This window comes from Gobio gobio (genome assembly GCF_949357685.1).
Source record: "Gobio gobio genome assembly, chromosome: 14".
Taxonomy (NCBI): Eukaryota; Metazoa; Chordata; class Actinopteri; order Cypriniformes; family Gobionidae; genus Gobio; species Gobio gobio.
Window position 1 is genome coordinate 2455369 of NC_137107.1, and position 12802 is coordinate 2468170.

The 12802-nt window shown below is 39.5% G+C and overlaps 1 protein-coding gene across 1 annotated transcript in view; it reads left to right on the plus strand.

Annotated features, from left to right (window-relative positions):
- The first annotated feature begins 8005 nt into the window (after window positions 1-8005).
- The window catches only part of LOC307136891 (reticulon-3-B-like), a 34964-nt gene continuing 30167 nt past the window's right edge, over window positions 8006-12802 (plus strand). The window contains exon 1 of the mRNA XM_079834232.1: window positions 8006-8124. Coding sequence (XP_079690358.1) covers window positions 8058-8124 — 67 coding nt within the window. The 5' untranslated portion in view covers window positions 8006-8057. The remainder of the gene's footprint in view (window positions 8125-12802) is intronic.

Here is a 12802-nt window from a genome sequence, read left to right on the forward strand (position 1 = left end):
TTTTAGCCCAGTGATTGGGTTGTTTTAGCCCAGTGATTGGGTTGCTTTAGCCCATTGATTGGGTTGTTTTAGCCCAGTGATTGGGTTGTTTTAGCCCAGCGATTGGGTTATTTTAGCCCAGTGATTGGGTTGTTTTAGCCCATTGAATGGGTTGTTTTAGCCCAGTGATTGGGTTGTTTTAGCCCAGTGATTGGATTGTTTTAGCCCAGTGATTGGGTTGCTTTAGCCCATTGATTGGGTTGTTTTAGCCCAGTGATTGGGTTGTTTTAGCCCAGCGATTGGGTTATTTTAGCCCAGTGATTGGGTTGTTTTAGCCCAGTGATTGGGTTGTTTTAGCCCAGCGATTGGGTTGTTTTAGCCCATTGATTGGGTTGTTTTAGCTCATTGATTGCCCAGTGATTGGGTTGTTTTAGCCCATTGATTGGGTTGTTTTAGCCCATTGATTAGGTTGTTTTAGCCCATTGATTAGGTTGTTTTAGCCCATTGATTAGGTTGTTTTAGCCCAGTGATTGGGTTGTTTTAGCCCATTGATTAGGTTGTTTTAGCTCATTGATTAGGTTGTTTTAGCCCATTGATTGGGTTGTTTTAGCCCATTGATTGGGTTGTTTTAGCTCATTGATTAGGTTGTTTTAGCCCATTGATTAGGTTGTTTTAGCCCATTGATTAGGTTGTTTTAGCCCAGCGATTAGGTTGTTTTAGCCCAGTGATTGGGTTGTTTTAGCCCATTGATTAGGTTGTTTTAGCCCATCGATTAGGTTGTTTTAGCCCATTGATTAGGTTGTTTTAGCCCAGTGATTGGGTTGTTTTAGCTCATTGATTAGGTTGTTTTAGCCCATTGATTAGGTTGTTTTAGCCCATTGATTGGGTTGTTTTAGCTCATTGATTAGGTTGTTTTAGCCCATTGATTAGGTTGTTTTAGCCCAGTGATTGGGTTGTTTTAGCCCAGTGATTGGGATGTTTTAGCCCATTGATTAGGTTGTATTAGCCCAGTGATTGGGTTGTTTTAGCCCATTGATTAGGTTGTTTTAGCCCATTGATTAGGTTGTTTTAGCCCAGTGATTGGGTTGTTTTAGCCCAGTGATTGGGTTGTTTTAGCCCATTGATTGGGTTGTTTTAGCCCAGTGATTGGGATGTTTTAGCCCATTGATTAGGTTGTATTAGCCCAGTGATTGGGTTGTTTTAGCCCATTGATTAGGTTGTTTTAGCCCATTGATTAGGTTGTTTTAGCCCATTGATTGGGTTGTTTTAGCCCATTGATTGGGTTGTTTTAGACCATTGATTAGGTTGTTTTAGCCCAGTGATTGGGATGTTTTAGCCCATTGATTAGGTTGTATTAGCCCAGTGATTGGGTTGTTTTAGCCCATTGATTAGGTTGTTTTAGCCCATTGATTAGGTTGTTTTAGCCCATTGATTGGGTTGTTTTAGCCCATTGATTGGGTTGTTTTAGACCATTGATTAGGTTGTTTTAGCCCAGTGATTGGGTTGTTTTAGCCCAGCGATTGGGTTGTTTTAGCCCAGCGATTGGGATGTTTTAGCCCAGCGATTGGGTTGTTTTAGCCCATTGATTGGGTTGTTTTAGCCCATTGATTGGGTTGTTCTAGCCCATTGATTGGGTTGTTTTAGCCCATTGATTAGGTTGTCTTAACCCAGTGATTGGATTGTTTTAGCCAATTGATTGGGATGTTTTAGCCCAGCGATTGGGTTGTTTTAGCCCATTGATTGGGTTGTTTTAGCCCATTGATTGGGTTGTTTTAGCCCATTGATTGGGTTGTTTTAGCCCATTGATTAGGTTGTATTAGCCCAGTGATTAGGTTGTTTTAGCCCAGTGATTGGGTTGTTTTAGCCCAGTGATTGGGTTGTTTTAGCCCAGTGATTGGGTTGTTTAAGCCCATTGATTGGGTTGTTTTAGCCCATTGATTAGGTTGTTTTAGCCCATTGATTGGGTTGTTTTAGCCCATTGATTGGGTTGTTTTAGCCCATTGATTGGGTTGTTTTAGCCCATTGATTGGGTTGTTTTAGCCCAGTGATTGGGTTGTTTTAGCCCAGTGATTGGGTTGTTTTAGCCCAGTGATTGGGTTGTTTAAGCCCATTGATTGGGTTGTTTTAGCCCAGTGATTAGGTTGTTTTAGCCCAGTGATTGGGTTGTTTTAGCCCAGTGATTGGGTTGTTTTAGCCCAGTGATTGGGTTGTTTAAGCCCATTGATTGGGTTGTTTTAGCCCATTGATTAGGTTGTTTTAGCCCATTGATTGGGTTGTTTTAGCCCATTGATTGGGTTGTTTTAGCCCATTGATTGGGTTGTTTTAGCCCAGTGATTGGGTTGTTTTAGCCCAGTGATTGGGTTGTTTTAGCCCAGTGATTGGGTTGTTTAAGCCCATTGATTGGGTTGTTTTAGCCCATTGATTAGGTTGTTTTAGCCCATTGATTGGGTTGTTTTAGCCCATTGATTGGGTTGTTTTAGCCCATTGATTGGGTTGTTTTAGCCCATTGATTAGGTTGTTTTAGCCCATTGATTGGGTTGTTTTAGCCCATTGATTGGGTTGTTTTAGCCCATTGATTGGGTTGTTTTAGCCCATTGATTGGGATGTTTTAGCCCAGCGATTGGGTTGTTTTTGCCCATTGATTGGGTTGTTTTAGCCCAGTGATTGGGTTGTTTTAGCCCAGTGATTGGGATGTTTTAGCCCATTGATTAGGTTGTATTAGCCCAGCGATTAGGTTGTTTTAGCCCATTGATTAGGTTGTTTTAGCCCATTGATTGGGTTGTTTTAGCCCAGTGATTGGGTTGTTTTAGCCCATTGATTGGGTTGTTTTAGCCCATTGATTGGGTTGTTTTAGCCCATTGATTGGGTTATTTTAGCCCATTGATTAGGTTGTTTTAGCCCAGTGATTGGGTTGTTTTAGCCCAGCGATTGGGTTGTTTTAACCCACAATTGGGTTGTTTTAGCCCATTGATTGGGATGTTTTATCCCAGCGATTGGGTTGTTTTAGCCCATTGATTGGGTTGTTTTAGCCCATTGATTGGGATGTTTTAGCCCATTGATTGGGTTGTTTTAGCCCATTGATTAGGTTGTTTTAGCCCAGTGATTGGGTTGTTTTAGCCCAGCGATTGGGTTGTTTTAACCCACAATTGGGTTGTTTTAGCCCACAATTGGGTTGTTTTAGCCCAGTGATTGGGATGTTTTAGCCCATTGATTGGGATGTTTTAGCCCAGCGATTGGGTTGTTTTAGCCCATTGATTGGGTTGTTTTAGCCCATTGATTGGGATGTTTTAGCCCAGCGATTGGGTTGTTTTAGCCCAGCGATTGGGTTGTTTTAGCCCATTGATTAGGTTGTTTTAGCCCATTGATTGGGATGTTTTAGCCCAGCGATTGGGTTGTTTTAGCCCATTGATTGGGTTGTTTTAGCCCATTGATTGGGTTGTTTTAGCCCATTGATTAGGTTGTTTTAGCCCATTGATTGGGTTGTTTTAGCCCATTGATTGGGTTGTTTTAGCCCATTGATTAGGTTGTTTGAGCCCAGTGATTGGGTTGTTTTAGCCCAGCGATTGGGTTGTTTTAACCCACAATTGGGTTGTTTTAGCCCATTGATTGGGATGTTTTAGCCCAGCGATTGGGTTGTTTTAGCCCATTGATTAGGTTGTTTTAGCCCAGTGATTGGGTTGTTTTAGCCCAGCGATTGGGTTGTTTTAACCCACAATTGGGTTGTTTTAGCCCACAATTGGGTTGTTTTAGCCCAGTGATTGGGATGTTTTAGCCCATTGATTGGGATGTTTTAGCCCAGCGATTGGGTTGTTTTAGCCCATTGATTGGGTTGTTTTAGCCCATTGATTAGGTTGTTTTAGCCCATTGATTAGGTTGTTTTAGCCCAGCGATTGGGTTGTTTTAGCCCATTGATTAGGTTGTTTTAGCCCATTGATTAGGTTGTTTTAGCCCATTGATTGGGTTGTTTTAGCCCATTGATTAGGTTGTTTTAGCCCAGCGATTGGATTGTTTTGCCCAGCAATTGAGTTGCTTTAGCCCAGCATTTTTAGAGTGTATAGATGTATAAATTTATGTATGAATAAAGTGATCAAATAATTGAATAGAAATTGAAAAAAAAAATAGCAAAAGTTATCAAGCCGAGAGCATTGAGTGATTTTCAGGGAGTTTAAATTAATCTTTGTGTTATGTTTTCTTGCACCCTAGTAGATCGATGACTCATCGCTGTCTCATTATTATTCATGAGACTGCGTGTCTTTATCCAATGAGAAGATGCCTCGCTTAATTATTCATGACGGCAGGGGTTGATTTCCTCTGACAGTGAGATTGCGCACAGTAAGTGAGAGATGCAGTAATGGGTCAAATGAGTTTCTGTGTTCCATAAGTTCTCTTTAATAGATCCTGAGGCTTCAACACAAATGCGATTCATCCACACTGTGAGTGGAACCAGTTTCTAAATAGAGACCTCAACAGGAAGGCCGTTGTTTCTTTATTTTTGCTTTAATTAGTGGCCAACTGTCTGCAGAGTCAAGAGCTCCAGACCTCCTTCAGATGAGCTCAAGAACAGTGTGTAGAGCTTCATGGAATGGGTTTCCATGGCCGAGCAGCTCATCCAAGCCGCACATCACCAAGTGCAATGCAAAGTGTGGGATGCAGTGGGGTAAAGCGCGCCGCCGCTGGACTCTAGAGCAGTGGAGACGTGTTCTCTGAGTGACCAATCACGCTTCTCTATCTGACAATCCCATGGACGAGTCTGGGTTTGGCTGTTGCCAGGGGAACGGGACTTGCCTGACTGCATTGTGCCAAGTGTAAAGTTTGGTGGAGGGGGGTTATGGGGTGGGGGTTGTTTTTCAGGGGTTAGTTCCAGTGAAAGGAACTCTTAACGCAAGACATTTTGGACAATTTCACGCTCCCTTTTTTGTGGGCCCAGTTTGGGGACGGCCCCTTCCTGTCCCAGCATGCACCAGTGCTCAAAGCGTCTCCATAAAGACATGGATGAGGAGTTTGGTGGAGGAACTGGAGTCCTGACCTCAACCCGATAGAACAGCTTTGGGATGAATTAGAGCGGAGACTGAGAGCCAGGCCTTCTCTCCAACATCACAGATGAAGAATCCCCATAAACACACTCCTAAACCTGGAGGAAAGAAGAGCAGAAGAGCTGGAGCTGCTAGAGCGACTCCATATTAAACCCTACAGATTAACAATAGGATGGCATTAAAGCTCATGTGCATGTTCATATTGCAACACTTTTGTCAATATAGTGTATTTATATCAATGCTCCTCAGGAATCACGGCTGTCGGCCCGCAGGTCTCAATAAACCCTCACTGATTCAAAGAGATGTTGAGGTGATAATAAAGATGTGTTCAGCGAAATTCATAACTTATGTCTAACTTTTATGTGCTTCATAACTGTGCACACTTAACAACTTGACCTTGTAAATGTATAGTTTTAAAGGGAAACTAATAAATATGTTTCAGATACTTACTTATAAGTTCATATAAGTTCGTATAACTTCAGATAAGTTATTCATGCATTTATCAGTTTTTGTGTTGGCACATGTCTTTAACTAATGTGCTGTTGTGTCCTGATGACTGAAACTGCATGTGGTTTAGAGTTTAGGTGTGCGTTTGTTACCTACACAATTTCATTATTTTATCCAAGATTATTAACAGCACTAACAGATTTTAAGTCACCGTCCCGCTGGTGCTCGCCTTTTTTCGTATTATATATTTGAGTAATTATCATAAATTAGGAATCATTCGAAAGCTTACGAACTCAAAATTCATCCTGTGAAAACCGTTTTGAAATTGGACGTTGTGTTACCATGGAAACGGTACTCTAAATTCTTCTAGCGGGCTCCTCCCCCTCATGTTTTGTATTACAACATTTATTTTAACTACTTTATAATCAAAATCTTTTTTAATCTTGACAAACACAAACTCAAGGATCCATATTTGGGGACTGTTTTGTGATGGAAGTGACATTTGGACAGAAATTTACAGAAAAATGCCTCAAAAAGACAATCAATGGAATGTGAATGACACCCGGTGGCTGTTTTTGGTACAGCGCCCTAAACAACATCTCATGGGGACTTTAATTTTTGTGATATATTATATAACTTCACATTTGGAACACAACTTGGTTAGACATGTGGCGTTGATTTGATAGTAATTTTAGATTAAAATTTATTTTGTCAAATATATATTTTATATAAAATAAAAAATATGTAGTACAGTAATTTTTACTTACAGTCAATTTAAACTTCAATAACTTTTTCACACTTTCATATTTTCAATTGCTTTCACTTCAGGAGGGTGACAGTTAAAGGGTTAATAGTCAGCTTATTTTTGGATCATCAGTCATCAAAGCTCAGTAAACGTCATGATGGTCAGATGAAGATTAAGTCCTTTAAGTCATAGAGAACATGAGCAAACTCATAGCGTATCATTCAGCCTCTCCGGGGCGATTTGGGCCTGAGATAGTTGTGGTTGATGGTTCAGGCAGACTGTCCAGGAAAGACTCAACCTCTGTCGGCTGTTTGAAGAACTTTTCGCCGCCGTTCTGCTGTACTCGAAGAGTCGCAGGATATATCATAGCGAAGCGAAATCCTCGTTCATGGAGTCGTTTCTTCACATTTCCAAAGGCTTGTCTTTTTCTCACAATGCCACAGAAAAGTCTTCAAAGATGGAGATGTTATGGCGTTTGTAGATCAGCTGACTCGCGGCTCTCGCTGCTGGCAGAATGCGTACCTTGTCTTGAAAATTATGCAGTTTTAGCATCAACGCCCTCTGTCTTTCTCCTGATGCGGGAGGACGGGAAGGGATGCGATGCGCACGCTCTATCTTTACCTGGTGGTCCTTGAATCCGGTGTTGAGCAGATTAGGCAGCCAGGTCCTGAGGAACGAGACCGGGTTCGTCCCTTCTTCCCCTTCGGGTAGGCCAATAATTCGTGAATTGCATCGCCTGCTCCGATTTTCCAGGTCATCTATCTTTTCATTTCGTACAAGTCTGCGCTATCTCTTGAGACCATTTCTTCCACCGCCGATATACGCGTTTCAGCTTTGGTGACTCGGTTTTCCATCTGCTCGACATGTGTCACTACCGCAGACAATTTCTCAAGCACTGGATCAATCTTGTTATCCAGAGCCTTATCCCGCCAGGGCTTCTGCTGTTATTGTCTTCACAAGTGCGTCCATGTCGCTTGGATTCATTGGAGCATCCGCCATTTTCGCAGAGGAGCACGTGTTAAAGTTCGTTAATTCTCTGTTACGAAGTCTATGACTGGAATTAAGTTGTTTCTTTGGCATGTCTTGTCACTTCTACATTTAATTTCAGCCCCTCAAAGATGATATCAAGTTTAAGGAGGGAGATTTTCGAAGGCTTTGCCGGAGCTTGTCGTCAACACGGCTACTCCATTGAATGCGTCACGTGATCCCCCGAGTTGTTTACTTTTAAATCTTCCCATTAACTAGATCATATTATGGCCCCTTTATTGTGCTTCTGGCTCTACTAGAGCAGGTTTTTCTGCTGTAATGTTGATTATTCCTCATATTCTCCATTGTTGCGGCTCCTCTCTTCCCAGTCTGTCAGTAACGCTCTAGTAGTCTCTATGAAGCCCCTCCTCCTGAAAAGCACACTGTGCTCTGATTGGTCGGCTGGAGCGGTGTGTTGTGATTGGTGTTTGGGAAATGTCCCGCCCCTTACCATAACAGTTTCAACACACGACTAACTAACTCAACCAGACCCCACATCATTATGCTGCCCATTAATTATTATAATGAGGTTTTATTTTTCTATTTTGGATATTATCTGATCCAAGGAGGCACTTGAAGTTTTGTTAACCATAAATATTGTTATTGTATATTCTGTACATTGAAAAGAACATTGTCCCATTGGTTTGGTACCACATTTTTGATCTATAAAACTACATGCCACGGCGAAAGCCGCTTAAAGAGCTTTAAACACACCCCTGGTACGCCTCAAGACCACATTAATCCACGGAAACATTTCGACCCGCTACACCTCTTCAGACGAGCGCTGAGCATTGCTTTAACCCGTCCAGCTCCACTAAAGCTGTGATATGGCAGATCCAGCGGCGTCTTCATCCTCAGGTCTGAACTCCATTGTGCTGCTGAAAGACTCATCAGGTAAGGGAAATGATTCACGTGGAATGGGTTTATTAATGTCTTTCTGTAAAATCACTTTCCAGCCAAACAAAACCAATGTTGTATTATCCAGGAGATGGTGCAGGACCTTTTCAAACATATTAAAGTTCAAACTGTCCCGATAATATCTGATCAAGATCTAACTCTCTGTTCAGGGTGAGATCTGCATGAATTCACTTTTGTTTCAGAATCTGAAGTTTGGTCATATCTGTTGTTTATGATGCTCAATTGTGGTCTTTTTACGTTTGTGCATTTGCTCGTTTCTGACCTTTAAGTCGTCAACACATGACTCTCATTGGCTGATTTGTAAGCAGATTAATGTCTTTGACCCAATAGCAAATCAAGACAACTAGTTCACTGGTATAATGGTCAGGAAAGTAATAAACATAACAAATGGCATGTTATCAGAATTATCGATGTTTTTGCTGATCTAGCTTATGAAATATCTCATCAATGCTCTCATTGTCAGCTTATTGAGCTGTTTTATGCACTCCTTTGAGGCTCATAAGACTCCCTGAGTTTGCCTGGGCTTCTTAGCGTGCGGATTAAATCACATGTCAAGCATGAATGGCTGTTATGTTGAATCAAGTTGTCACACACAGTGCAGAAATGGCGGTTCTTGAAACACATACCCAGTTGGCAGCATTTATCAGTGCATCCGATATCACAAAACCGAGATCGGGACAAATTAATTTATCATCTGAAATGGTATTGAAGTTATTGATACACTTAATTTTTTTTGTGAATTGTGAAGTCTTCAAACCTGTAGGGCGTTTGTCATTTTAGGTTTCAGAATTGTGCAAAAAAAAAATCTTTCACACATGAACAAAGTGTAGACAGTCTTTCCCTGCTTTGTCTGTATTCTCAAACTTTTTATGCTTATTGTCCTTTGCTAACCAAAAATTTGCCCTAAGAAAACAGATATCAAGTAACATTACAAAAATAGAAAAGTTACAAAAATGAAAAAAACTTAGACGTTTGTAAAAAAAGAAACTATAGCCTTGCAATGGCCAATCAGAAGTGTTGAAGTTAGAATCCACTAACTTTTTTGTCCAGTGCCGAGTTCTGAACATGCGCTAATCCTCTCTAAGTGTAGACATACACACTCTGTTCAATTTCTCATTAATGCAATTATCTAATCAACCAATCACATGGCAGTTGCTTCAATGCATTTAGGGGTGTGGTCCTGGTCAAGACAATCTCCTGAACTCCACACTGAATGTCGGAATGGGAAAGAAAGGGGATTTAAGCAATTTTGAGCGTGGCATGGTTGTTGGTGCCAGACGGGCCGGTCTGAGTATTTCACAATCTGCTCAGTTACTGGGATTTTCACACACAACCATTTCTAGGGTTTACAAAGAATGGTGTGAAAAGGGAAAAACATCCAGTATGCGGCAGTCCTGTGGGAGAAAATGCCTTGTTGATGCTAGAGGTCAGAGGAGAATGGGCCGACTGATTCAAGCTGATAGAAGAGCAACTTTGACTGAAATAACCACTCGTTACAACCGAGGTCTGCAGCAAAGCATTTGTGAAGCCACAACACACACAACCTTGAGGCGGATGGGCTACAACAGCAGAAGACCCCACCGGGTACCACTCATCTCCACTACAAAGAGGAAAAAGAGGCGACAATTTGCACAAGCTCACCAAAATTGGACAGTTGAAGACTGGAAAAATGTTGCCTGGTCTGATGAGTCTGGATTTCTGTTGAGACATTCAGATGGTAGAGTCAGAATTTGGTGATAAACAGATGATTAACAGGAAAATCTAATCATGCAGCAGCTCTTCTGCCACTCAGTCCCGGCTAAGGGGGCGTGTTCTGGCGGGAAAGTGTCGGCGATGCATACCCTCTACTGTAAGCTAACATTTGTTTCTGGTAAGGAATCATTCGCATTACCTCAACTTTAAAAAACTTTCCCAAAAAGGCGAAGTAAAAGTCACCTCTTTGTCATTAGCTATGTTTCCATCCACCTATTTTTAAGCGCATTTTGGGATATCGCATCAAAAAATGCCGAATGGAAACGCCAAGATGCGTATAAATTCTTAAAATGCGCATTAAAAACGTATGCGCTCGTTTGAGTCGGATACATTTTCTATCCGATACGCATAAATCACGATGGAAACGCATTACCGAATAAATTCCTTGATGCGCATAAAGAAAATCATGTGACTTTCGCGCTGTAGCAGCATAACTGCACTAACCAGCGACAAATCTAGTTTGCACAGCATCTGAAATGTGTTTTGGTCTTTCAGAAGTCAAAGATGATCGGTATATTTCCCTCTTACACGACTGCGTTCCCAAACCGCACATCTGCCTCTGAAAGCATGACAACACGTTTATTGAGACGCACAAGTTTGACGCAAATCATGTATTATATACGAAAATTATTATATATGGAGGTTTCTCCTGTGTTTTAGTGATTTTTAGCAGTAGTTTATCAGGAAGTGACTATGATTATGTTCTCTTCGACTCACTGGATGGAAATGGTGCTTTATCCGCAAATGTTTTATGCGATATTGCATTTTCGCGCATAAATTACATTCGCAACTTTGGGTGGAAACATAGCTAGTGTCAAAAGTGCTTTTCAGCTTGCACATTAGGCCATGAGGCCATTTGGGACGGGGCGACAGGACCTCTCTGATTTATGGGAATTATTAGCAGATATGGCAGTTTTAAGCCCATATTTTGTAAATATATTTATAATTTTTCAAACACTGCACCGAAGACATTACAACATTTATTTAAATATTTATATTTTATATCAATATTAAAGCAATAAGCGCTATTGTGGATTTATATAAGTGGATTTATAACCGCTAAGGGGCATTGATAGGCACCACGAGGAGCGTTTCAATGCAACTTTCATGAAGTAAATCACTACAAGCCTACCCTGACGTCGCCATAATCAGATTCTGATCTGCTCCACTGGGCTGTGATTATGGGACGAAAATGCCTCTGCACTCAATTGGATAGACCTACGACCAATCGGAGCGAGGCGTAGTTGTCAACTGAACTCAACTGCACACACGCTGGAAGAAGTAGAAGAAGAAGATGAGTGTAAACAATCTTTGCCGGTGTTGTAAAATGTATTTAAGGATACACAGAGTACTTACCAACACCATCATCATTTCTGAGAGGAATAGTAAAGGTGAACGCATATACAAACAAGTTCAACCCAAGCGCTCTCTGGTGACGTTACTGTTGATCATCTGTCCGTCATCGTATAAAGCCCGTCCTGATGATCTGATTGGTCCGAACAGCTCTGGTTCCAGCATAGTTGCTCCACAACAGATCACAGACCGAACTTCCCCACCTCGAATGTTGTGGGCGGGGCTAAGTTCGGCTGGCACCCACATGAAAAAATACTATAGTATATTATAGTAAAATTACTGTAGTAAATACTATAGTGTTTTTAAACCATACTATAGTAAAGATACTACAGTAAATTGTAGTATATTATGGTAAAATTACTCTAGTAAATACTATAGTGTTTTTGAACCATACTATAGTAAAGATACTACAGTAAATTGTAGTATATTATAGTAAAATTACTGTAGTAAATACTATAGTGTTTTTGAACCATACTATAGTAAAGATACTACAGTAAATTGTAGAATATTATAGTAAAATTACTCTAGTAAATACTATAGTGTTTTTGAACCGTACTATAGTAAAGATACTACAGTAAATTGTAGTATATTATAGTACAATTACTGTAGTAAATACTATAGTGTTTTTGAACCATACTATAGTAAAGATACTACAGTAAATTGTAGAATATTATAGTAAAATTACTCTAGTAAATACTATAGTGTTTTTGAACCATACTATAGTAAAGATACTAAAGTAAATTGTAGTATATTATAGTAAAATTACTGTAGTAAATACTATAGTGTTTTTGAACCATACTATAGTAAAGATACTACAGTAAATTGTAGAATATTATAGTAAAATTACTCTAGTAAATACTATAGTGTTTTTGAACCGTACTATAGTAAAGATACTACAGTAAATTGTAGTATATTATAGTACAATTACTGTAGTAAATACTATAGTGTTTTTGAACCATACTATAGTAAAGATACTACAGTAAATTGTAGAATATTATAGTAAAATTACTGTAGTAAATACTATAGTGTTTTTGAACCATACTATAGTAAAGATACTACAGTAAATTGTAGTATATTATAGTAAAATTACTGTAGTAAATACTATAGTGTTTTTGAACCATCCTATAGTAAAGATACTACAGTAAATTGTAGTATATTATAGTAAAATTACTGTAGTAAATACTATAGTGTTTTTGAACCATTCTATAGTAAAGATACTACAGTAAATTGTAGTATATTATAGTACAATTACTGTAGTAAATACTATAGTGTTTTTGAACCATACTATAGTAAAGATACTACAGTAAATTGTAGTATATTAGAGTAAAATTACTCTAGTAAATACTATAGTGTTTTTGAACCATACTATAGTAAAGATACTACAGTAAATTGTAGTATATTATAGTAAAATTACTGTAGTAAATACTATAGTGTTTTTGAACCATACTATAGTAAAGATACTACAGTAAATTGTAGAATATTATAGTAAAATTACTCTAGTAAATACTATAGTGTTTTTGAACCATACTATAGTAAATATACTACAGTA